The 27,472-nt window shown below is 38.0% G+C and overlaps 3 protein-coding genes across 7 annotated transcripts in view; 2 read left to right on the top strand and 1 right to left on the bottom strand.

The window, feature by feature from the left end:
* LOC131231568 (cyclin-SDS-like) overlaps window positions 1-22,502 on the bottom strand; it is a 29,102-nt gene extending 6,600 nt beyond the window's left edge. The window contains exon 1 of the mRNA XM_058227803.1: window positions 22,305-22,502. The gene's annotated coding sequence lies outside the window, so the exon portion shown is untranslated. The remainder of the gene's footprint in view (window positions 1-22,304) is intronic.
* The window catches only part of LOC131231567 (subtilisin-like protease SBT5.3), an 85,292-nt gene that overhangs the window by 17,934 nt on the left and 39,886 nt on the right, over window positions 1-27,472 (top strand). The window lies entirely within an intron of this gene.
* LOC131231569 (electron transfer flavoprotein-ubiquinone oxidoreductase, mitochondrial-like) lies at window positions 21,326-25,731 on the top strand. 5 transcript variants are annotated; one of them, XM_058227808.1, is made up of 7 exons: window positions 21,406-21,534; window positions 22,944-22,989; window positions 23,813-23,921; window positions 24,019-24,068; window positions 24,577-24,623; window positions 24,759-24,781; window positions 25,375-25,731. In XM_058227808.1, exons 3-7 carry the CDS (start codon window positions 23,902-23,904, stop codon window positions 25,478-25,480), a joined length of 246 nt encoding a protein of 81 aa, XP_058083791.1. In that variant the 5' UTR covers window positions 21,406-21,534; window positions 22,944-22,989; window positions 23,813-23,901; the 3' UTR covers window positions 25,481-25,731. The 5 variants fall into 5 exon arrangements, with proteins under 5 accessions (XP_058083788.1, XP_058083790.1, XP_058083789.1 ...); XM_058227805.1 differs by lacking the exons at window positions 24,019-24,068; window positions 24,759-24,781 and having other exon boundaries at window positions 21,326-21,462; window positions 25,375-25,713; XM_058227807.1 differs by lacking the exons at window positions 22,944-22,989; window positions 24,759-24,781 and having other exon boundaries at window positions 21,339-21,462; window positions 25,375-25,713.

The raw sequence follows: 27,472 nt of genomic DNA, 5'->3' as shown, positions 1-27,472 counted from the left end.
TATGCAACTGAGTCTAAAAAGTAGACTTTTTGCCTCGGTTCTTATGCAACTGAGGCCAAAAAATAGACTTTTCGCCTTGGTTCCTATGCAACTAAGGGTAAAAAGTAGACTTTTAGCCTCGGTTCCTATGCAACTGAGGCTAAAAAGTAGACTTTTGGCATCGGATCCTATGCAACTGAGGCTAAAAAGTAGACTTTTAACCTCAGTTCCTTTGCAACTGAGGCGAAAAATGAATTTTTAGCCTCAGAAATGAATTTTTAGCCTCAGTTCCTTAGCAACCGAGGCTAAAAAACACATTTAGCCTCCATTTTTCAACTGAGGCTAAAAAATTGTGGCTAAAGGCCTATTTTCTTGTAGTGTGATAAAGCAGTTAAACCATAATCTCAACTTTCCATTGAATTAGCTCCCATATGAAGCACCATTGCGTTGATCATAAGAAATTAAACCATCCCCACCATGCTTAGGAGACAATCGTGGATCACTAATTTTATAGATCTGACAATTACAAAACAAGATAAGAAGATATCAAAAGTGTTCTAAGCATCTACTGTAATTGAAGTCATAATAAACCATTAAAAAAAAAACAGAAAATATTCCTTCACTCAAACTATAAATCAATAGAAGTTTCATATAAACGTGAATCAAAGTAAGATAACTATCTAAACAAACTATGAGTTTCACCTCTTAGTTCTAGGTAAGATGTTTAGCAAACCAAAGACATAATTGAAACTAAAACTCTTAAAGAAAATATAAAAACTAACTAGAAGAAGAAGATTGGGGAAGAAGGAAGGACTCATTGAAGTTCTCGATCAACTTGCTCCACTCTTGTAACCATAATTTGTGCCTAGAAACTTCTAAAAGACTCATATTTATAAGCATTGTTTGGACCGACTTTGAAACCACCTCAATTTTGCACAAAAAGCTACGCTTCAGTTGGACCCAATTAAGGCTGAAAATCTCACTTTCTCGCTGTACTATTCTGTGCAATTTCGGTGGGACCGAAATTGAACTTCGGTGGGACCGAAGTCTGTTTTGGAATTATTTTAGGACCTTTTGTTTTAAACTTAGAATTTCATAATACGATTTTTCTGGCCAATTTTCAGGATTCATTTTCTTCACTTCAAATATTTGATTCTCTTCATTTCTCACTTAGTTTCTTTGGATCTTTGGTATATGAATTCTTCATTAATGACTTTCAAATATCCAAATCTTCATTTAGTAATCTTTTGAGCATAAATCTTCTCTTTAAGCATTCTTTTCTCCATGGCTCTCAAAATCACCTCACAAGAGAAAACATGTGAAAATAGATCAATTAAGCGTATTTATGTTTCCAAAACCAATGAATAATAAGGCAAAAATATGTAATATTTGACACTCAATACACCTACCAACTAACATTTTGCTAGTCCCGAGCAAAACATGCGTGAAGCTTAATCCTCGAGTTTGAAAACCTCTCTTGGAAAAGAACATTTTGTGCAATCAAGTATGAATGAGTAGGATTTCAAAGACAAGATAGTAAAAATTAAAAACTTAGAGCTAAATGTCATGAGTAAACAATTGAAGCAAGTCTTCCTTCATTAATTAATAGTATAAGTTCATATATCAATTTCTTATTGTGCTCAGTTATTCTCGACTTACTTTCAATAGTGAACAACTATTGTTTCGTAATGTTAGTAATGCACATCGTTTCAAGGCAATTGGATTAACGCAAGTTCTAATTCTGAACTTATCCCATTTTTCTTCTTTTTTCAGTTTTTTGATTTTATATCGACGACTCCTTTTTATATTAATTTTAGTCTTTTTATTCTTCTTCAGAGAATTTCTCATTTGAACATATGGCCTTTTTGTCAATCTTACTGTTATATATATATATATATATATATATACACTGGTTTTTCTCTCTTTTTAAGGTGGATGAAGATATCCAGACTTGGTTCTCAATGCTTATCAGTGACATAGATAATAACAATCAGAAATTCTAGTATTCTTCAAAGAAAATAGATCAAGTGTGAATGTATGAATTAGATCAAATTAATATAGGTCTTATCAATGGTCTACTCAATTGTTCGAACTCCAACAATTCAATGTTCAATTTTATATCATATCATCATACTCAAAACATTCTTAATTACACAAACTATCACTTTTCAAATAAGTTTTTAACTTTGAAATTTTGAAAATTTTTAAAATTTTTGCTAGAAAAATAATAAAACACTGATTAGTTTACCTAATCCACACCCACCAACCTAAAATCTACATTATCCTCAATGTAACAGATATAAACATGTAATGCATATGAGACAACAAAAGTAAAGGTAAGTGGTGGAAGTATAGTACGTGAAGAAGAAGAAGTTGAATTTTTTTCAAGCAGCATGTAATGGGTAAGCGCGAAGACTAAACAAAAATTAAAACAGCTATCCTAATCCTAGAAAAGCAAGAAATATAATCATAACGTAAGAATTATCCAAATGCGTTGATTCTTCCTTTAGAAAATATCTTAACAAATATTTCAACAAAGTTTTCAACAAGATCATCCAATACACATGCGTTAGAGCAAGTTTGGATGTCCTGGACCAGAGAAACTTGATCACCTCATTAACGAATTTCTTCTTTATGTCGTGAGGTGTCCAACGAATGTATAATTCACCTGTAGCAGACAATTTCTCAATATTAGTAGGCTGAGGTGAATGAGAGACTAGAAACAATTGAATAATAGAAATTTTGTTTGTCGTGGTTAAAATCTGAAGTCGTAGGCCTCAGTTCAGAATGCATCTCCTCCACCTGTAATGGTGAAAATTTAATGTTAGTGGAGGGAATGTTATCAACTTCCCGAGAAATATCAAGTACCGGAACACAATCTCACTAAGCATTCACTATGTCTTGTATTATGGGATCATTTAAATCCGCAAAGTGAGCCAAGTAGCCTTCTAGTGATTTAGGAGTTTCAATTAAAAGAGGCTCTTCTTGAAATGTTTTCATCAAGTTCACCTCATGACTCATGTCCTCATCCTCTTGTGGTTTGTGCAAGTTAAACACATTCAAATCTACAGTCATATTCCCAAAAAATATTTTCATAATTCTATCCCGGCAATTAATTATGGCATTAACAGTGGCTAAGAATGGTCAACCTAATATGACAGGAATTTGAGTGCCCACATTTGTAACCAAGTATGTGTCTATGACAATGAAATCTATCGGGTAGCAGAATCTATTAACTTGAATCAACACATCTTCTACCATTCCTCTTGGTATTCTAATCGAGCGATCGGCCAATTGTAACATTGTTTTGGTGGATTTCAAATTACTAAGGACCAATTACTCGTATACCAAGTATGGTATCAGATTAACACTAGCCCTAAGGTCTAAAAGTGATTTATCAACCCGAAATTTCCTATCACACATGAGATTGTGGGACTTACAGGATCCTTACATTTTGGGGGAGTGTTTTGATTCATGAAGGCACTCACTTATTCAGTCAATAATGCTTTCTTATGTATGTTCAGCTTCCGCTTCACTAAACATAAATCTTCTAGGAATTTTTCTTAGGATGTGAATTGTTTAATTGCATCCAACAAGGAGATGTTGATCTTGACTTGTTGGAAAACTTCTAAAATATCTTGATTCTCACTTGGCCTTTTTGATGTGATGAGACGTTGGGGAAATGAGGCCACATGTTTGTGTTCCTGCAATGGCTCTTTGTCATATGGAGCATTGTTAGATTCATTCATCCTTTGAATTTTTGGCTTCCTTAGGTTTCTCAACCTTCCTCGGAATTTCTTTGTCAATTTCATTTCCACTTCTTAAGGCGGTGATGGCTTGAACATGTTTCATATGTTGAGTTGAAGAGTTGAAACCACTTGTTTGAACTTGACTTTTTGGGTTAGGTTGAGGCTGGGCTGGAACGGTCCTAGTCTCCCTAACATTTAATCGTGTCTCAAGTCTTGCAATTGATGTTCTAAGTTCATTCATAGCCTGCAGTTGCCCTTGCATGAAAGTGTCTAAAGTATCCTTGAGGATTCTCTTGGGTGGGGGTCCATTAGGTGGCCCTTGGGGACAAATGTTTACATTTGCAATTGGTCCATTTCTTCAATTAAATTTCTGCCAATTAAGAGTGTGCGTGTTGGAATTTGGTGCACTAAAGGGTCGTTGGTATGCATTTGTAGCACTTGCTTGAATGTGCAATACCTCTTGAAAAGCTGGGATTGTAGGACAATCTTTGGTTATGTGTACATCAATCTCACAAATTCCATATATAGTTTCAATGATTGTTTTAAGTCGAGTTGATTCCTTCCTATATTCCAAGTCCTCAATTTTCCATGTGAGGTTATCCAGCTATGCACTAATGTCATCCTCCTCCTTGAGTAAATGAACTCCTCTCTCTCTCTCTCTCTCTCTCTCTCTCTCTCTCTCTCGGCACTTCCTTGGGATTACTAGCTCAGTTTGATGTGTCCCATGGTAGGTGTTGCTATGTTAATTGCTATAAAACCGAAATCAAGGTTAGTTTCTAAAAACAAATTGAGAAAAATCTAACCTAAAAACACAGAAAAAAGTTAGCCTTACTCCTAAACTAATTCCAATACTAATCAATCTCAGAAAAACGTAGTCAAAGTCCCCGGCAATGGTGTCAAAAACTTGTTAACAACCCCAAGTGCAGGGTCATATTATAGTAATAACTCGGTGACACCGAGGTCGAATCCATAGGAACTTATTACCTTGTACGTATTCTAAAAATAATTAAAACTAGAACTAGAATAAGATCTAAACTAGAATCTGGATTAATTGTGAATAAATTATCAATAATAAAAGGGAAAATAGAGTGTCAAGGATCCACTTGTAGCTATTAAGATGCTAGCTTACTTGATTCAACAAACACAAGTAGAATTAAAGTCTTATCCTATCCATTTGGATGATAAAGCAGTTAAACAATAATCTGAACTTGTCCTTGAATTAGTTCCCACATAAAGCACCACTGTGATGATCGTAGGGAATTCAACCATCGACCATACCTAGGAGATAATCATGGATCACGAATTTTACAGATCCGACAATTACAAAACAAGATAAGAAGATATCAAAAGCTTTCTAAGCATCTACCGTAATTGAAGTCATAATAAACCATAAAAAAACTAAAAATATTCCTTCATTAAAACTATAAATCAATAGAAGTTTAATATAAACGTGACTCAAAGTACGATAATCATCTAAACAAACTGCAAACTCACCTCTTAGCTTTAGCTAAGATGTTTAGCCAACTAAAGACATGATTGAAACTAAAACTCTTAAAGAAAACATAAAAATTAACTAGAATAAGAAGATTGAGGAAAAAGGAAGGACTCCTTGAAGTTCTCCGACAACTTGTTCCACTCTTCCAACCCCAATTCATGCTTACAAACTCCTAAAAGACCCATATTTATAAGCTTTGCTTGGACTGACTTTAAAACCGCTTACGTAAAAAGTTACGCTTCGGTCGGACCGAAGTTGAACTTCGGTAGAACCAAAGTCTTTTTTTGGAATTATTTCAGGACTTTCTATTTTAGAGTCGGAATTTCATAATATGATTTCTCTGGCTAATTTTCAGGATTCATTTTCTTCACTTTAAATCTTCGATTCTTTCATTACTTGATTTTCTTAGATCTTTGGTATGTGAATTCTTCATTAATGACTTCCAAATATCCAAATCTTCATTTAGTAATCTTTTGAACATAAATTTTCTCTTTAAGCGTTCTTTTCTTCATGGCTTTCAAAATCACCTTGCAAGAGAAAACATATGAAAATATATCAATTAAGCGTATTTATCTTCCCAAAACCAATGAATAACAAGGGGCAAATATATATGAAATATTTGACACTCAACACCACCCTCAATCGTTTCATCTCTCGGGCCACTAACAAGCGTTTTCCTTTCTTCTAGCAATTGTAAGGCAAAAAGAAGGTGGAATGGATCAAAGGACTACGAGCAAGCATTTCAACAACTCAAGCAGTAGGTTCACCTCCTTTACTTTACAAACCCGAGCAAGGAAAACCATTACTGCTCTACCTATCAGTTTCTACCATGGTGGTCAACTTAGCCTTTATCCGGGAGCAAGGGAAAAAGTAGCTTTCAGTGTACTATGTCAACAAGGCCTTGGTCCCATCTGAGACCAGGTACTGTTGAGGGTCAAATATTGCATATTGGACCCCCTTTTTTACTTGGTTTTAAGAACATGATAATGCTTAATGTTCTATTTTAATCATGTTTGTGTTTTAAGGTGAATTTAAGAGCTTGGATTGAAAAAGATGCTAAAAGCATGGATTTAACGCTCAAGAATCACCAAAGCCAAGGATGGATCTTACGAGATCAAAATTGAAGAATTCATATGCCAAAGATCCAAGAAAACCAAGTGAGCAATGAAAAAAATTGAAGACTTGAAGTGAAGAAAAGGGACCCTAAAAATCTGCCTGCTTCGACTAGTCTAAGTCCTTCTTCGACCAGTCGAGGATCCTGCTCGACTAGTCGAAGCTTCCTCAACTCGAACTCCAGCCACAAGATCCTCTAATTTTGTCGTCATCCTCAACCAGTCAAAGGAAACCCTCGACCAGTCGAAGGTTTTCCTTGACCAGTCGAAGGTTATGCAGACAGCACACAGACTGCATAAATTTGAGGCGGTTTCCGGTATTTTCTAACTTGGTGCAAAAGTTTGAGTTGCAAAACTATAAATACGGGTCCCTATGATGTTCCTAGGCATCTTTTAAGGTTTGAGGAGTGGAGCAAAAGTGTAGAGAAGCCATCGCCAAGAGTTTTTCTTTCTTTTTCTTAGTTATTGTTATGTTTTTCTTAAGAGATTATAGTTCAATCATGTTTATGGTTGGCTAAACCTCTTAGCTAGGGCTAAGAGGTGAAGCTTGTAGCATGATGAGATGTTTCTTTTACTTTAATTCATATTTATGTTGAACCTTCTTTGATTCTAGTTTGATTTTAAAGGAATACGTTCAGTTCTTAATAGTTTATTGTGACTCAAATTACAGTAGATCTGCGAAAGCTTTGAGTATCTTCTTTTCCTGATTTTGAGATTAAATTATGTTGTTAGCCATCGTCTCATTGGCATGGTTTGGTGATATAATCTCCTCCAATTATCACAATTCTCTTCCATTAAGAATTAGGTCAAGGAAAGTTTAGATTCATCTTAATTATATATCTTCCAATTGGATAGGATAGGACTTTAATTCCAATCGTGTGACTTGAATCAAGTAAGAGGGCTCCCTAATCTCTACAAGTGGATTCTTGGAAACCCTAGTTACCACCTTTGAATTTGTTAGTTTTAATCACTTTAATCATAATTACTCTCTTAATTAATTCAGATTTAGATTCACATCTTCTTTTAGTTCTAGTTCTAGTTATTTTCAGAATACAAACGAGATTAGTCCCTGTTAGAACTGTACATGAGCAGAGTAAGCTCGGTTACTCGCTTGACTCAACTCAGAATTACTTGACTCCGCTTGACTCGTCATGAGTTTGAGCCGAGCACGAGCGGTTTTTTAATACTCATTTTTTATTTCGAGTAGAGTACGAGCTGGGTAGTACTCGACTCGGTACCCAACTCGATACTTGACTCGGTACTCGACTCGATACTTGACTCGTACTAGAGGGTATATATACGCACCCAAAAAAAAAAACAAACCCTACTCGACTCCAGTCGTTTTCAACAGCCCGCCGAAACCCAATACCCCTTTCCTTCCCTCCCAGCGCCCGTTCGAAAAAAAACCCCCTCTTTCTCTCTCTCCTCTCATTCCCCTCCCCTGTCCGGTGTTGTCCGTTGTTTGGCATGTCCCTCTTCTTCCCTCTCTCTCTCTCACTCCCCTGTCCGGCGGTGCTAGACCTTGCCGCTCGTCCCTTCAGCCTGCCCGGTGCCCTTGTCCGGTGCCGCAACTCGTCCCTACCACTCGTCCGTCATCCCTACCCTGCACGCACGGTGCCGATCGTTCCTACCGCAGCTCGCCTGGTAATGTGTGGTATTGATTTATTATTATTATTTTATATAAATTGTTAATATATGTCAGAAATTGATTTATTATTATTTTTTAAATATTGTGTGGTGTTGATTTATTATTATTATTATTTGTATAAATTGTTAATATATGTCATAAATTGATATCAATATCATATATTGCTAATATAGCTAATATATGTTAATATAGAAATTGTTAATATGTTAATATATGTTAGAAATTGTTAATATAAAAATATGTTAATATGCTAATATAGGTTAAAATTGTTAATATATGTTAATATATGTTAATATAGAAATTGTTTATATGTTAATATGTTAATATATGTTAATATTACTAATATATGTTAAAATTGTTAATATATGTTAATATAGCTAATATATGTTAATATAGAAATTGTTAATATGTTAATTATTGTCCTCTACTATTTAAGTGTCATGCCTTAATAGTTATTTTTTCTATGTTTCTTAATTTACTTTATAAATGACAGTTTACTTGTTACTTTGTTAGTGTTGAATGTTAACACTTTAAGATGCCTTTGGTTTTTCATTTTACATTTTGTTATTAGTTAGCTAGATGATGAATGTCAATTTTAGCCTGCTCCTTTGTTTGCATAGATATAAATTATTTGTATTGTTCTACTTGTAGTATAGGATAATCAGTTGCCCATTTGAGGATTTCTATGTTGCCAGACATATATTCAGTGTGTTCTTGGATGCATAGAAATTTTCAAATTGTCCCTTTTTGGGTAATTCAGGGTTAGATAAATTGTAATGTCTTCATTTATTTCAATTTAAATACATATGCCGTTTCGGGTTTCGTCTCTCCTTTTTCTCTCTGGATATATTTCATGTATTTATTTCCATCGTCAAATGTCCACACTTTATGTTGATAATTGACATAGGAATCAAATACAAATTAATATATTCTAGAGAGATAAGGGGAGATGCTCCCGAAATTTCGATGTAGCATTTAAATTGGAAAATGAAGGCATTACAATCTATCAAACCTTGAATGGGTGACTGATTTAGACAGTTAAGTAAGTATGCCCGTCTACCCGTCTAGCCGTCTAGGTATAGCCGTATAACATATCGAGAACTTTATTTTATAGATGACTAGCCAAAACAAGAGCTCCAAATACCCCTGGAATAGGTGCATCAACCACATCTCCTTTAATCATAAAGGGAGACACAAACACGTCAACCGTATACAAAAGGAATAAGAAGAGATCAGTAATATGGGATGATTTCGAAGATGTGATAGTTAACGGTGTACAGAAGATAAAGTGCAATCATTGCAAAGGGTTATACAACAAAATTTCAGGAGGATCTACGGCACATCTAAATAGACATTTGAAGACGTATCCTAAGAGACCAAGACATCCTCCTCCCGGCCAACAGTTGCTGTCATTTACGAAATTAGAAGGGGACGACTCCTAAGGCATAGTGTCCACTCATAAGTTTGACAAAGAGAAGCTGAATGAGTGGTATACTAGATCAGTGATTCTGCAAGAAATTTCAAATGATAGAAAGTAAAGGGTTTAAGGCTTTCTGTCAATTCCTTAACCCTTGAGCTGAGAATGTCTCCCGTATCACAGTACAGAGAGAGTGCATGAAGATGTATGCAAAAGAGAAGATTAAACTGAAAGAAGTTTTGGCTTCAGTGTCCAGAATAACTTTGACGTCTGATTTATGGACGGCGTCCAATCAAAGAAAAGGATACATTTCATTAACCGCTCACTATGTCGATAAGGATTGGAAACTATGCAAGAGAATTTTAAACTTCCGTAACGTTCCTCCATCACATACTGGTTTACTTATTTCAGATTGCATCTACAGTTATCTAGAATGTTGGGGCATTGAGAAGAAAATTTCAGCAATAACTTTAAACAATGCTTATGTAACCAGTTCAGGGCTATAGAAAATTTATTTTTTTAAGGAAAAATATTCCAAGTCAGATGTTGTGCCCATATTATAAATTTGATTGTACAAGAAAGGCTGAAAGAAATTGACAATACTATAGAGAACATAAGAGAAAGTGTAAAATATATAAAGGGGTTGCCATCGAGACTGAGTGTATGGAATGACATCATCCAACGTTTGAATGTGCTATCTAAAAAAACGTTAAAGTTGGATGTGTGAACACGTTGGAACTCGACTTATGAAATGTTAAATACGGTAATGGAATTACAGCTTGCATTTCCTGAATACGCGGCGCGTGGCAGAACATATTCTTGGTTGCCGAGCACAGATGATTGGGCCAAAGCAAAATAAGTTCACACATTTCTCAAAGTTTTCTACGATTACACGAAGATTTTTTTTGAGAATCGGTATCCAACCGCGAATCTATTTCTTCCGTCTCTTTGGAAGATTAAGGATGCTCTATAGAAAAATGCTAGTGTGGGTCCAGATTTCATACACCAGATGACAGTTGGTATGAAGACGAAGTTCGATAAATACTGGGACGAATGTCATCTGCTGATGTCTTTAACAGTTGTTCTTTATCCTCATTGTAATATAGGGTTGGTTAGCTTTATTTTCATAAAGCTTTATCCTACTGAAAGAGCGGTAACAGAGATGTCCAAGGTTCGTCAAGCCCTTGAAGATTTGTACAAATCGTATGTTAGTACTTTACCTGCAGCGGGTGTTAAAGAAAGTAGAGATGCAGATATTTCTATACCTGGTAATCCGGATGTGCTAAATGAATACATATCATACTTGGCACAAGAACGAATGAGAGTTGATACTAAGGAATCAGAGCTAGAAATGTACGTCAATGAGCTCATCGTAGTGCGATCCAAATTTGATGTGTTGGAATGGTGGAAGATGAGGGTTAGTGAATCAAAATACCCTACATTATCTGTGATGGCACGAGACATATTATCAATACCAATTTCAACACTGGCATCAGAATCCGCATTCAGCACAAGGAGCAGAGTTGTGAGCAAGTATCGAAGCTCACTTTCGCCAAATACAGTTGAAGCGTTGATTTGTACGGAAGATTGGTTGCACCCGATATGGGGAGGAGATATGAATGATGATGATGAAGAAAATGAGGTTAAGATTTGTAACGAGTCTTTACCTGCAGATCAGTAATTATTTTCAATTTTTCAATTCTTTTTGGTTGAAAGTTGAATGATTTTGATCTGTAATATTATTTCACCGCAACTGCAAACATGAAAGAGTTGGAATGTGGTTTGGAAGACTTTGAATCTTTGATATTTATTTACATATGTCTGTTCATTTGCTTTGATTTTTGATACATTTATATTGCTTTATTTTGTTTCTATATCAAGTTCAAATTATTTATCAATATTCTGATTTTTTTATTAAAAATTGAGTATAGATATGTCCTCATTTGACCCATCGACAAACATTTGGGACTACGCTTCCCTAGTTGAATCACCTCCAAGGTCTGAAAAAATAAAGATTAAGTGTAGTTTGTGTGGCGTAAAGTTTGTGAACAAGACTAATCGGTTTTAGTTACACTTGTCATGTCGAGGTGGTGATGCAAAACCATGCCCCAATGCCTCAATGATGTCCAAATTCTTTTTCAAGCCCTATTAGATTCGAACCAAAAACCTTCCACTCCATCCAAACCTTCTACTTCTTGATCTAGTATACGAATGGCATGCATAAAAGATGCAAAGGAGGAAGTCAGATTAAAAGCTTTAGAGGAAGAACAATTCCAACTCGCCTTAAAATGCAGTATAGAAGAAGTTTCTAAACTTTAGCGATAATCGAGTCAAAGACAACATGATGTTGAAGTAGGATCGAGTATGACAAATAAGAAGAAAAAAGAGAGTAACAAATTCAAATTCCTAACCCATCTTGATGAATTTTATAAGGCATTGGGTACTACATACAATTCTTCACATAAAGAAAGTTTGAAAAATCTAGTTCAAAGTGTAAAAGAGCACAAAGGAAATATCTCTTCGCCTTCTGACTCAGAGGAAGTGAACCAATATGTATATGAAAAAATAGATAGCAGTTCTGATGGATCAGATGACAATACAGGAAGGCACTCCTCTTATGGAGGTTGTTAGTTATAAATTGTTATTTTGAACAATGTAATGTAAATATGTAATTATCGAAGCTTTTTAATCATAAATTATGTGCATTTTATATATTTTATTGCTTTGTTCAACTTCGAATTTCAATTGACAATCGAATTGAAATTCAAATGAATATCAATTTATAACTCGAACTTGGCTTAAAGCTCGAACTTGTTGCTCGAAAACCCTACTCGAATTGGGCTCAAATTCGGACTCGGACTCGATCTTCACTCGAAAACTCGGACTCGACTCGACTCAATTTCTGCTCGTACTCGGACAAGTAGAGCACAAGCAAGGAATCCATGCTCGATGCCCGAGCAGAGCCAAGTACGAGTAGGACTCGGGTAGTGTGAACCGAGCATGAGCTGGGCAATACTCGACTTAGCTCGACTCGTGTACAGCTCTAGTCCCTGTGGATTCAACCTCGGTCTCACCAAGATTATTACTACATCGCGACCTTACACTTAGGGTTGTGAACAGGTACCCAGACATTGAGAAGCTCGTCCTAGATTTGGTCGTATCGTCTCGTCACCTCTGTCCTTACTTTCAAGCCCACACAATCATAGTCCTGACGAATCAACCTCTCTGTCAGGTACTCTAGAAGCCTAAGGTGCTAGGGAGATTCACGAAATGGGCAATCGAGTGTAGTAAATTCGACATCAAATATCAAGCTTGGACTGCCATCAAACATCAAGCGGTGACTGATTTCATAGTCGAGTTTGCCTATGGCCAAAACTTAGAAACTTATCCCAGCAGAACTCACCCTGATTAACTGGTCGAGGCTGACCCACTGACCTAGACATTGTATGTACATGTTAACGGCTGATTCAATTCTAAAGATAGTGGGCCCAGGATATTCCTTGAGGCACCCGACTAGACCTACATATAATATGCCTTAAGATTTGGATTTCAGTCATCACATAACGTAGTAGAGTATGAAGCACTACTCACCGGGCTCAAGCTAACTACAATAATGGAGGCCTAGATTCTAAAAGTCCACAGTGATTCATAGCTCATTGTCAACCAGGTCACTAATGAGTACCAGGCAAAAGAAGAAACAATGATTGCTTATCTTCAGAAGATCCATGAACTCATCAGAAAACTCTAAAAATGTGAACTCTCCCTAGTCCCTAAAGCAGAGAATTCTAAAGTTGATGCACTGGAGAAGTTAGCCATGAAGACCGAGGATGACATTCCGAACTCAATCCCCATCTAGTTCTTGTCTAACCTGGGCATTAACGGGCCCAACCTGAAAGTCGTTTGTCCTGTCAGCTCAGCCTCGAGCTGTGTGAGGCCCGTATCCTAGCCCACACCATTCAGTAGATTCCCACAGTCCTCACGGTCGAATTCCGGTGACCCGCAATCTGTTATCAACGTTTGCGCGTGATCCTGAGCCATGTCCCGTTATCAGAGTTGGCTCAACTCGAAACTTATACCCTTGCGACCGCACCGTCGCAGCGTCTCACACGCCGAGGCGATACTCAGGCCAGGAGATGTGAGCCCGCGTTCAATTCAAGGAGAAACACTATGCGTTACAATCCCTAGAGAGCATCACATTAATCACATCAATCAAGTACACATCACTCCCATCACTCACACTCATCCTCAAGTACAACCACCCTCCCCAAAGTCAACTTTCTCTTACAACAAAGTACACCTATCACTCACTCACCCATCACACCCCATCCCTCTCTCTCTTACAACCTCTCTCTCTCTCATCTCTCTCTCTCAATCTCCAAGCAACCCACGTCCAAGCTTCCATGAGAGAAGCTAGTGTGGCTCACCTTCCTACCTCCCATCTCCACCATCTAAGCTTCATCTCGACCGTTGAAATGCATTCCATGGAACTCTAGGACGCATCGGTGGGAGAAGAAGTCCAAGAAGATGATCAGTGGGTGATTTTATTAATTGATTTTGTGATTTAAAGGCCCACATATGTGGGACCCATCTTGAAGTATACACTATATAGGGAGGGCGCATAGTGGTGGGGTCCCTCTCTCTCTCTCTCTTTGTTTTTGAGTGGTATTAATGTGGCCCACCTGATCAAGAAATCCAGGACGTCCAATCCCTGGACGTGGTGTGTGGACCCCACCTTAATGTATTTTATATCCCAACCGTCCAGTAGTTGTTAGACGGTGGGTACCTTCCATGATGTGTTTGTGATCCACACCATCCATCTGATGGTGGACCCCATTCATATGGGATGCACCTTAATGTTTATATGTCATTCACCCTGTTCATACATGGGACGTGGGGCCCACCTTGATGATGTGCTGCTCAGCATGTGGGCCATCATACTGTATGTGTTTTATCCCCACCGTCCATTTGTTTGGACGGTGGTAGGTGAATCCACCATGATTTACGTATTTTATCCCCTCTGCGCATCCGTTTTCTAGGTGAGGGACCCACCTCACACGTGCTACACGTGTGAGGGTGGGGCCCACCTTGTGATATGTATCCTGCCATCCACATGGGCAGTGGGTCCTAGCAGCAGCAGCTGTTGGATGGACGCCAATAAGTTCTGTGATCCCATCACGATGTATGTGTTGATCCAAACCGTTTGTTCATTTTCCTGGTGGGCCACACGTGTGGCCCCCACCATGAGGTGTGGGTTTTATCCAAGCTATCCCACAGAAGGAGTCACCCCACGTGTGGGTTTACACTTAATGTATATGCCTTGCATCCAGACCGTTCGTCCAAGACGCTGGATGCTAGCTGGCGTTTAAAAAAAGAAGTAATAATAATAAAATATGATATTATATAATATAATATATTATATATATGGTATATATAACTTATATATCTGATGGGCCTCACGTGGGACCCACCTGCTTTTGAACCGATTGGCTGGTGTCAGTGCACCGTCCAAATGGTTGGACGGTGAGACCCACCTGTATGAGTCTCATCCACATCGTCCGTTGTATGGGACAGTGTGACCCCTGTGATATATGTATCTCATCTCCACCGTTCAGTGATCTGGATGGTGGACACTACCATGATGTATTTATTTCATCCACACCATCCAGATCGTGCTAGACAGTGCTGGACAATATTTGGACAGTGCTAATGAGCTAGACAGTGTCCAGATGGTGCTGATTTACATGGGAAATGTTTGGTTGGTGCTGATTTACATAGACAATGTTTGGTTGGTGTTGATTTACCTGGATAATGTTTAGACAGTGCTGATCATCATTAGTGGGTCATGTGCCCCATGGAATGATAGTGTACAGTGATACACATGTTACACCTACAACTATTGAAATGATTTTTTGTGTGGTCCAAGCCCACTTGAGGCCCATTGGTGCGGCCCATTCATAAGGCCCATCATGATGTATATTTGAGGCCCATGTGATAGGACCCACCAGCCTTATATTTAAGGCCCATATGATGGGGCCCACCTGCTTGAATCTGAGGCCCATGGGCAAGGCCCATTGTGATGTATTCGAGGCCTGTGGACAAGGCCCATTGTGATGTATTTGTGGCCTATAGGCAAGGCCCATTGTGATATGTATTATGCCTATGATGTGTGGCCCTCTTGATGTATTCGAGGCCCAGATACGTAGCCCATTTGATGCATATGAGACCCATGTGTAGGGCCCACATGTTATGTATTTGAGGCCCATGGGTTGCGACCCATTATGATGTACTGAGGCCCATGGGTCGTGACCCATTGAGATGTATTTTCAGCCCATATGATGTGGCTCAATGTGATGTATTTTTGGCCCATTTGGTAAGGCCCAATGAGATGTATTTTCGGCCCATATGCGTGGCTATTGTGATGTTTTTGTAGGCCATTTAATGAGGCTTATTATGATGTGCATTAGGCCCATGGGTTGGGCCCGTGTGATGTATTTGAGGCCCATGTGTAGGGCTCACCTGTTGTGTATATAGCCCTTGTATGAGGCTCATTGCGGTATATATTAGGCTTTTGTGTAAGGTCATGGGCCCACTTTATATTTGGCTCTATGTGGGCCACTGCTTGGGAGCGATGTTGGTTGAATGTCCACATTGATAGGCAATGATGGTTAGATGTCCACATTGTGACCTTCCCTTATGCCTTATTAGGCCCATTGTTGAGACTCAAATATTGCATAATTTTCCCCATTTACATCTTGGTTTTATGAACATGAATCAGCTTAATGTTCTATTTTACTCATGTATGTATTGCAATGTGAATTTAAGAGCTTGGATTGAAAAAGGGTGCTAAAAAGTATGAATTTGATGCTCAAGAATCACCAAAACAAAGGATGGATCTTAGGAGACCAAGATTGAAGAATTCACATGTCAAAGATCCAAGAAAACCAAGTAACGAATAAAAAGAATCGAAGATTTGAAGTGAAGAATCCTGAAATCGTCCTGAAAAGTGTATTCTGAAGCTCTAAAGTCTATTTTGGAAAACTGTGCAGCGAAAAATATATTTTAAACAAACTGTGCAGCAAAAAGTCTATTTTGAAAAACTGCGTAAATTTAATGCGGTTTATAGGGTTTTTCAACTTTGTACGAAAATTGGAGTTCCCTACTTATAAATGGGGCTTCCTAGGGCATTCCTAAGCATCATTCAAGGCATCTCAAAGTAAAATTTAGGGTTTTTAAAGAGTTTTTAATTTTATTAAAGTTTTATAAGTTATTTTTTTAAATCTTTTCTATTTGCATTTATTTCTTTCTTCTTATTTTTTTCTTTCTTATTTTAATTATGTTTTTTAAGTTCCTTCTGGCCCAAGCTAGAAGGGAAGCACATGGGTTTAATAATTCTTTAAGATTATTTTAATGATGAGAAGAATGATGTATGCATGTTATCTATTATTTAGGTTTTGTTTTTTATCCTCTTGTGAGATCCATATGTTTCTATCATATGAGATCCACATTGATGGGTAGGCTTACCCTAGATCAATCAGATTTTCTAGATAGGAGAGGTTCTCAACCTGTTATATTTATTTGATTTTCATTATATCATAGACATTGAATTCTTAAAATCACCGACGCTTGAGAATATATATCAATGGTGCAAATCCATGATTTTCTAATATTTTATATCATTTATTAAAATATTTAAACTGTTTTTTTTTTCTGATTAGGCTAACCATAGTGCTCAGATCCTAGTTGTGTTATCCAAGTCATCATGATTTTGAAACATTAACTTATGTGTGGAACTTTGAAGCATGAGTGTTATTTTATTCAGTTGAATTACATCCATTCAAAAATCTCACAATCAAATCATCAGTTTAGTTTTTATTACTTAGTTTGTTTTGCATTTGATTTTTTCCTTCTCACAATTCATCTCCCTGTGGAATCGACCCTGTATTCACGGGATACTACTTACGAATCTCTACACTTGGAGGCAAGCAATCACCCATTCTCACCGATTCTGATTGTCAAGGCGATTTCAATTATCGAGGCTGATTCCGATTGTCGAGGCCGATTCCGATTCCGATTGTCGAGGCCGATTCCGACTATCGAGGCCGATTGTTGAGGCCGATTACAATTTCAATTATTGAGGCCGATTTCGATTGTCGAGGTCAATTATCGAGGTCGATTCCGATTGTCGAGGCCGATTGTTGAGGCCGATTCCGATTCTGATTATCGAGGCCGATTTCGATTCCGATTTCGATTGTTGAGGTCGATTCCGATTATCGACACCGATTCCGATTGTCAAGGCCAATTGTTGAGGCCGATTCCGATTCCAATGTCGAGGCCGATTTCGATTCTGATTGTTGGGGCCGATTGTCGAGGTCAATTATCGAGGCTGATTCCGATTGTCAAGGCCGGATATCGAGGCCGATTGTCGAGGCCCAATGTGATGTATATGCGGCCCGTATTTAAGGCCCTTTGTGATGTGTTTTCAACCCATGTTTAAGGCCCAATGTGATGTCTCAATCGGGGTTCAGGTTTTAAGGGTGGGCATAGAGAAATATTTTCAATCTTCGGTATTGTCCCATTTCTCTGTTTTAAACAAAGGGCCATTGATTTAAGATCTTAAACTTTATGCTAAGGCTGGGGCATGTCTCACTTGGCAAGTGCCGATTGGACGGTGCAGATATTTTATTTCCAGGCATCCTCTGAGTCCGTAGTCCGTGACGGACCATAAGCCCAGTGAGGCCCACGGCTTCCCCAAATTTTAGATTTTTCTACCCTTCCTTGGCCGTTACACGGTCCGCACAGGCAGTTGCCAAGTACAATCAGGCGAACCGGCTTTATGGCCAGTGCTCGGTCCCAACATAATCGAACTCGCCTGCATTAATGGGATAACCTAAGTTAATTTATTGGTGGTATCCCTCACACAAGTGGTTTTATCGAGCGGTCCTACGGCAGTTCCCATGTGGATGCCTTAGGACACTGTTCTGAATGGGCTGGGCGTTACATCGGGTTGGGCCGCTTTGGTTCGCTCGACGAGATTGGGTGGTGGTGGTCTAGTGGAGACGTGCGGGCAGCCGACGCCTGTAGGTGGTGGTGGTCCGATGGATTGATGTTGCTCATCGGGCAGACAGGTAGTAGGCTGGGTGGGGTGGAGATAGAGAAGAAAGGGAAAGGGAGAAATGTAAAGGCGTCTAGGTGCAGGTGAGATTTTTAATGTTTTAACTTCTTTTATATATATATATAAATTCCTATTTCTAATCGAGCCGAGTTGAGCTTGAGTTCGAGTTTTGAGTTGAGTCGAGTTCGAGTCGAGTTCGAGTTAAAATGACCCATGGTCGAACTCGGCTTGAACTCAACTCGAGCTACAAGAATTAAGCTTGACTCGGCCCGACTCATCCATTCAAGCTGAGTTAATCTGAGATGACTCGAGCCGAGTCGAGCGAGTTATTCAAGCTAGCTCGACTCGTGAATAGCCCTACTTCCAATCCCCTCCATAACATCCTAAAAGAGAGGAAGCAAGAAAAAGATTCGGCGTTTGCCGATCTCTCGCACAAAACAACTGCATTACTATGCAGAGCTACGGAGGTCGTAACCCATTCGACTAGGAGTCCCTTTCGTTGGACCAAAAACTATAAAAGCTAGCATGGATTAGTAGAGAGAAACATAATCCGATCTACGAGAAAGAAAGAAAAAGGAAGCAAGAATGAAAGAAAGGAAGAAACGAAAGAAGGATGAGAATGAGTGAGAAAGAGAGTTGCCTCATCAGCTCAACTCGCCAGGTTCGAGCGGAGCTGTCATGACCCATTGCTAGTGTATCCTAGGAAGAAAAGAGAAAGAGAGAGAGATAAAAAGAAAGAGAGAGAAGAAAGAAAAGAAAAAGGAGAGGAGAAGACAAAAAAAGAAAAGAGAAAGACGCTAGAACGGCCGCCTGAAGCCACTGAGTCGTTGACGACATCGGTCTGAGTCCAATCAACCACCTAGATGCGGTTCAAATCCGACCTCCCCTAACTTACTTAGGGTGCATATCTTTTTTTCTTTTCCTTGCTAAAATCCATTAATAGGATTCCATCTCACAAAAACAAGTGGACTCCATAGTAAGATGGACCAAAACGTGATCGATACCTAACTTATATAGGGTATAATATGAATTAAGTTCCTTAAGACTTATTAAACCTGATTGAAATCTAATTTAGACATTCTGAACTAGGTAATTTAGAAAAGAGAAGACATCCAACAAGCTAAGGTGAGGGCTTTTATCCTTTAAGCTTATTTGATTTAAAATGTTATTATTTTACCATTTACAAGTTTTGATGACACTGTGATACTCTCGGCACTGTTTAAACCTCAATTATTTATCCGACTATTAATTATCACTAAAATAAATGACCAAAGCCAATGGCCTTGTAGTGATTTCCCGACAGCGAAAATATGGAGTCTTCTAACTTTTTAATGTGGACATTCAATCGCTATTGTTTTCTATGGTGTAAGTCCGTCTGAGATTTAGATCTGAATCATTTTTTGGATCAAGCCCTAAAATGATCTTGAGGAATGAATGGATGGCATGGATAAATCACAGAGATCATGGTGGGCCCTATAAAGCACCGACCCAAATGCTCTCTGGGAAGCAGATTGGCTGGTGTACCGCACACCAACAATGCGGCTGGTGCTGGAGTCGACGTCACCAAGTTCTGTGGGTCCCATCATGAGGTATGTGTTATATATCAACCGTCCTTTATTTTGGCGAGATTTTCCTAAGTCTTGAACCGAAATATAAGATAGAATCAAAGATCAAGGGGACCACACTACAAGAAGCCATGGGGGATTGAACGTCTACCATTGAAACCCTTTTGGGGGTAACAGAAGTTTTGGATCGATGTGATATTTGTTTTTCCTCTTCATCCAGGTCCGTGTGACCTTATGAACATATTGGATGGAAAATAAACGCTATGGTGGGTCCTACGAATGTTTTAATGGTGAGAATCATTGTCCCCACTGCTATTTCTGGTGTGGTCCATTAAGTTTGGCATATGAATCATTTTTAGTACCATAGTGTAAAATGCTCTCAAAAAATGGATGAACGGTGTGGATATAATAAATACATCATTTTGGGGCACATGTAACTTTGATCTCCTTTGAACCGTTAGTACAAACCGGAGGTCGAGGAGCTACCACGAAATCGGATTGCGTACTTACTCGGTATGCTTTTATTGTACCGAGTAAACTCAGTTTGGCCTACCGTGAATGTTTTTATGTTATCCACGCCGTCCATCCGTTTTTACAGCTCATTTTAGTGGTCTACCCGAAAATTGAAACATGCCCAAAGCTCAGGTGGACCACACCACAGGAAACAGTGGAAATAATGACTTCCACCGTTGAAACCTTGGTAGCGCATCCAACCTGTTCATAAGATCACACAGAGATGGATGAAGGTAAAACATAAGTAACAGAACGATCCAAAACTTCTGTGGCCCCCAAGATCTTTTCGACGGTAGAATTTCAATTTACACTGTTTCCCATGGTGAGGTCCACTTGATATTTGGATATACTTCGTTTTTGGTATAAAGCTATAAAACTATTTGTTAAAATGGATGGACGGAGTGGATGAAATATATTAATCATGGTGGACCCCACTGAGTTACTCAGTACGCAATCCGCGTCCAGCTACCACGGCGGTCTGATCCGCTTCCCTCTCCAAACCCTTTCCAAAAAATGATCTCATCTTTTGAAAATCTATCCGTCAAAACCCCTCTTGCATTCCCTCTCTCTCTCTCTCTCTCTCTCTCTCTCTCTCCCTTTCTCATTCCCTCGCTCTGGATCTGATCTGACCGTGATTCGTGTCGTCGGGCACAAACGCGATGTCAAGAAGGACGACGCCGAGATCAACCGGAAGGAAAACCCTCTCCCATTCGGAGAGGCCGTCATCTGAACTTGCCGGTTGCTCGAAACCGAGGAGAGGAACGAGAGAGGCTGCAGAGATCGCCGCAGTTTCAGCGAGAAATTGCCGTCGACTCGAGGAAGAAATAGAAGGAGAAGCAGAAGAAGCTTTGGGAAGGAAGCGAGCTTGAGAGGTGCGTAAATGGCGATTTGTGTAGATGGAAAAGGGATTTAAAGAGGGTTTGAAGCGAATCGGGTTTGAATCCGTGAGTTGCAGAGTCGCCATTGCAACTCAACTCTCTCTCTCTCTCTCTCTCTCTCTCTCTCTCTCTCTTATCCGTTTGGTTTGGGGATTTAATTCTGAAATTGTTAACTCTTGATAAATAAATAAATAAATAATCTGAAATTGTTAATCTCTAATTGGATTGGGTATTTTTATTTATTTATTATTATTATTTTTTAATTGTTAGTCGCTAATTAGATTGAGTCTTTTTTGAAATTCAAAATCCCTAATTGTAGGTGATTTAGCCTAGAACTTTAGTCATACTCTCATATTCCTATTTGATATTTAACGTAATGCGCTTACTATCCCATTACTATTTGATTTATTAGCCAATATGCTTCTCATCGTTGCTATTTCTATAGGTGTTATTATTCTTTTGTAAGGGAGCTTTAAGAAAATGATGATATACAAGCTAAAATTAACAAGTAACAATGAAGTATTACAGATGGGACTGTAAACTTGAGATTTTATGTTTCAAATCTCAGTAATGATTGGAGAAACATGATTCATAAAGCTGACCCCAAATAGTTGTGACAAAGCTAAGATGATGATACACATATGTAATGTGTAGGAGTTTGAAGAGGCTTCACTTCATGAATAAATTCATAAGTAATTATAACTTGATTTCAAACACACGCCTGCTGGATTTGGAAGATCCTAGCCTTCGATCAATGGCCTAGAAACACACAGTCAAGACAGTATGGTAACACAGTGAACAGAAAAGGCCAAAGATAAGGGCTAATACATTCCAACCTGGGGATTTTCAGGCCGACCGTTATCGTAACACATTTCTTGATTCTTGTTTGTCAGAGAGTGCTGTCTGTAAAGATCTAGTGTACTTGGTGCTTTGGCCCTTGTTGCACTCTTGCAAAGAAGTTTTCAAGCTTTAGTTTTTCTTCTTTAGAACCGTTAAAAACTTAGCATACAACATTCTAATTCAGCATTCAGTCTTTTATAAGCCTTGACTTTTTGTTGCTTGCCAGAGAGTACTGTCTGTAGCTCAATCTCCAGTTCCAAGATTTTCATAGAAAGCTCTTCATTTCTTTTCATGTGATTGGCCTCACCTCTCTTTAGATTCTCAATCTGATCAAGTGCATCTTGCAATTTCAATAGTTCATCTTGCAGCTTAATTTCACATTGTTCTCTAATAAAAGTAACCTGCATTGCAATGGCTGATTCTCAATCTGTTTCGGTTTTTTTCTTGTCTTTTTTCTGATTTTTTCAGTGCTTCTTTTTGTAATTGTTGTGAATTTAATCTTTTAAGCATGCCTGTTTTTTTCCCCCCAAAATCAGCTTGGGTTTTGTGGTTTTCTCTATTTTCTTCTGTTTTGGCTTTTCTTTTGGTATTGAATTTTTTCTTTTAATATATCTAATTTCTTTTCTGTTTTTCAGGGTTGTAATTGACAATGATGCTTGTAAGAATGCAACCATTATTCAGGTAATCTGGAATTCATTTTCACTAATTACTGGCTTGGTTTTGTGTTGGGAATTTGAATAAAAAAAAGAGAAATATTCAGTTTTTCTGTTCTTTGATTTTCCAAAAAGTTGTTTATATATAGAGTGCATCTGGTTGCACCAAATATTGTGAAATTTCTTGATGTTTTGCACCAAACTAGACTGATTAATCATGAAATATTATGATATTTGGTACACCCAAAGACACCGTTACTGATTTTTTGTTCTTCCATGTATTAGAAACCTTATTAAAATGATACTAAATGGGATGTTTTGTTTTTAGGTTGATAGTGTAAAGAAGCATGGGATTCTACTGGATTTTACTATTCAAGATCTGTTGGAAACAAATTTCAGCCCAAAGCTTGCTTGCTTAAATAATTCAAGTCATGTTCTACACCTAGCTATATATATATATTTTTAAAAATATGCATAACGAATTTAAATGTGGTCAAAACCTGGATTAAGGTGTTTAAGTGGCAAGAGTTGATTTGATTGTTCTTCTAGAGAAATCTTGTTTTACTGTCGGAAAAAAATTATCCTTAAAGACGGCCCCAAATGGTTGAATAAAGGCAATGGCATGTGGGATCACATAATATGTCTTATAGAACTTTGTGGTTTTCATGTTACGTAGGATACCTTGAAATGTTGTTACTGGAGCTTGCTACTAATAACATCTGTGACAGATAATTTGTCAAGGAAATTTAGAGAACTGTTTACCGTATTTACATTTGTTATTCCATGATAAATCTGCATATAACTTGTTGCAAATTGACTCATTATTTTTCTTCTTCTTGTTTGTTTCTTAGCTCCGGTTTTACTGGGATTATTTATTTTCATGAAGATCCAATGAACAGATTTACAAATAACATCAGGATCTTCTTCTTTGGTAGAAACGATGAAGGAAATCATAAAAAGGTATTAAGAAAGAGATGAAAAACCATATGATTTATTTCTTATGAGAGACCATTTATTTGGTGGTTAATCAAGCTTCAGTTGTTCATGAGAAATCCAGCTATAGGCACTATGACAGTTTAGTTGCAGCCAAACATCTGGTGAGCAAAGGTCATTTTCAAAATTCAACATGATACTTGTTTTTTAGTCTGATTTTTTACATATTTCCCTTCTATGATACTCCTGAGTTAAAGGAGACTGTTTCAGTGGCAAACAATGCATGTTGGGAAATTGGAGATCTGGAAGTTAACATCAGTTATCTTGCGCTATGAAATTTCCAGTTAACATCTCAGATTTGGAGCTGCTTAGAAATGAAGTGCGGGTCATACATCCTTGTCTTCAATTGGGACACATTTACATCGAATCGTGGCTAGTGCCTTTTAACTATCCACTTTTTACATACACGTCGTGCATGTGATGACCTGACAGGCTTATTTTGGTCATTGCACATATACTGCAGGGCCCACCTGATGAATGGCCCAGATCTTACAAACAGGTCACATGTGTGGGAGAGTAGGAACATAGCCATCACATACTCTGTTGCTTATTTGTTCTATAGACGGTTCTTTTAGTAGCCCCTTAAGCTGAAGTAAATTGAACTTGTGAAGTAATGCTGCAGGGCGAATTACACCTCTTGCTGAAGGATGCAGAGGTTCATTATCTGAGGTATGCTCTATAATGATTTTCATGATTAATGCAAGCATGGCTGTAGCTTTTACTTTTTCCTCCAAACTTTTCAGGTCAATATTTCAATCCTAACTCATTAATTGAGTGACACTTTCTTTCTTATGATGTTTGCAGAAAATAATCAAAGACCACAAACTGTGAGAGAAGGGGCATGCACAACATCAAACATATGCTTTGGGTATCAAAGACGTAACTGGTAACTGTTACTCTTTTTTTTTTCATTTATACCACCAAATGATGCAAATCCTTTCTAAGATCTTGTTTTCGTATGCTCTTTTAAAGTTGATTCAATGCATCTGTGATTAATGTCCTGAATCTCCTGATAAATCCATACGAGTGGCCTATGTCTGTTGATGTGATTGGTCTTGCCATGCACAGGATTCCCCCCGAAATCTTCCAATCTGGAATAATCTAGATATCCAATATGTTGGCTATTTGCACTCTTTTCTTGCTTGAGAGTCGAGTTGGTGAGTTCATCTGTAATCAAAGGCATGACCTGAAATGGAGTCCTGGTTGGCTACACAATATCCTATGGGAGAAAACAAAAATAAAAATCACACTCGTATAATTTTCTTCTCGAGAATGAAGATAAATGCCTTTCTTATATCTAGAGAATGCCTCTCTTCTTTATATCTGTAGCTTAGTATTCAATTCACACTAAAAAAGAAAAAAAGGAAAAAAAGAAAAAGAAAAAAAGAGAAGAAACTATATGAGGATGTGGTTTTTGCAGGTGTGGGAAATTGATGAAAGAAAGCACAAACCTGGCTTCATGCTTCACACATTGGGTTGGCCATTGGACAGCAAGACATATGGGGGATCCTTTCTTTACCACATGAAAGATAGGCAGGTAGTCCCGTTTTCTTTTCTGCCTTTTCTTTTTTCATTTCTTAACTGAATAAGCAATGAAAATCTCAACTAATGGAGCCACAAATAAATCAACATAGCATTTTGATGATTGATTGTCCTCATTATTGATAATTCCTGGAACATTTGCTTGAAGTTTTATGGAAAATTGGTGAATTTGGGCCAATGTAAGATTATATAAGCATGAAACGAAATCTTGCTTAGTGTTGACTATGCCTTACTCAACGATAGCCTTATTGAGTTGTGAATAAGAGAGCCAACGCAGATGCTCTTGCGATCCTCTTTTTTTTCACACTAGTAGAATAACCATGAATGTGAAGAGATCTCTCTCCAGTCTCCATTGCCATTGCTAAACAAACTCACACTGTAGATATATTCTTCAATGTATTGCATTTTTGTCACTTGTCTTTTGATAATATAGTTATTTGTTTTTGGTAGTGCATTGCTCTCATAAACATGATCTGAACGTCGATTAGATTTGTCTGTTTTGGGTGCATGCACATACAATAATGCCCCATATATGAATAGATAGGTGATGTCTGTAAAATGGGGAAAGAAACTTTGGTATTCTCGTGCCAAAATGTGTTTTCCTTCTAACTCCTCCATCTTTACCTTGAAACTAATGGTTTTTTATGGAAATACAAATTTTATATGTTTGGAATTTGGATGATATATCTGATTTTGATTTCTTCATTTTCTTGTGTAGACTTATCTTCTCAAATAGGTTGGTAGGTTTAGGGCTTTGGAGAAATGGGTATATCTAGTTTTGGATGTGTGCGTTGATTAGGCAATTGATTTTCATTATTTATTTTTTAAATTAATGAGAAACACTGACGATTTTAGATTTGGCCGTCGAACTTAGTCATTGGAAAGGTCGACAGCTTTTGTCGTCGAAAACGCCGACGTTTTTGGCCGTTACCCCTAGCAATCGGAAACGCTGACGCCCCCTTTCCCGACGGATTGTCCGACAGCTTTTAGTTGTCGGGAAAGGTCATTGCTAACAGTTTTTAGCTGTCGGAGTTGCCCTGTTTTTTGGTAGTGATATGCGTGATCTTTCTGAATTTACGTAAGGCGATGGATTCAAGCCTTATCCTTGTCTTTACCAATTTTATTGACTTGGCCGTTGCCGCTCTTTTCTTTATTGAGTTGGCTATTGTCACTCACCCCTTTATTAAGTTAGTCATTGCCGCTCTTTTCTTTGTTGAGTTAGCCATTACTACTCTCTTTTTTGTTAAGTTGGTCATTTTCACTTTTCTCTTTGTTGAGTTGACCATTGTCACTCTTATCTTTATTTTATTAGCCTTGTGCTATATACCTTTAAGGCTTGGGTAAGTGTCTTGATATTCCAGAACTCTCGTGATTCAGTTTATATTATCTATCAATGCAAGTGATGTGTTAAGAGGTATTACAACTAGTGACTCAATATTTATCATGGTCATAATGCGTTACGGGTAGCGACCCTTTTGGTTGGCATGTAATTCCATGGGTTGGTTGGCGTGGTGCATAATCGAAGTAAGTAAATCGCTATGAGTGTTACATCACTTTTTTTGGATTGGATATTGCCATGAGATGTTCGTATAAATCCACGTCAGCGTTGTCCATGTCGGCAAATATTTGTAGTTATAGATTGCGGGTCGAGTCGGGTTTTTTATGATTACATTTTACATTGTGATAATCACTATGTATGATAAGCCGCACACACTTTGTTAGGCATGCATCTCATGTAGGTTGTTTGCACATATTGATACCCTCGTAGTAGTGCAGTACGAGATGCATTAGAACCCTTACATTACTTTTATGAATATCTTGAATTATTGTTAATCTTAAATGATAACGATCACTATGAGTAGGGCGTTGACCCTATCCAACTGTATAGATGATGCAGGTGAAGTACATATTGAAGACCTAGAGGACCATCTCCTTATGGAAGACTATACTGAAAGAATATGAAGATAATTTTATAA

The sequence above is a fragment of the Magnolia sinica genome, chromosome 17 (genome assembly GCF_029962835.1).
Source record: "Magnolia sinica isolate HGM2019 chromosome 17, MsV1, whole genome shotgun sequence".
In the NCBI taxonomy this organism is placed as follows: domain Eukaryota; kingdom Viridiplantae; phylum Streptophyta; class Magnoliopsida; order Magnoliales; family Magnoliaceae; genus Magnolia; species Magnolia sinica.
This window is presented reverse-complemented; position numbering and strand designations above follow the sequence as displayed.

Coding starts and splice junctions, on each gene's coding strand:
- LOC131231569 (XM_058227804.1), top strand. CDS start 22,958: ATGATGCTTGTAAGAATGCAACCATTATTCAG. Junction 22,990..23,812: donor AGAATGCAACCATTATTCAG/GTAATCTGGAAT, acceptor TTTGTTTCTTAG/CTCCGGTTTTACTGGGATTA. Junction 24,624..25,374: donor GCAGAGGTTCATTATCTGAG/GTATGCTCTATA, acceptor TGGTTTTTGCAG/GTGTGGGAAATTGATGAAAG.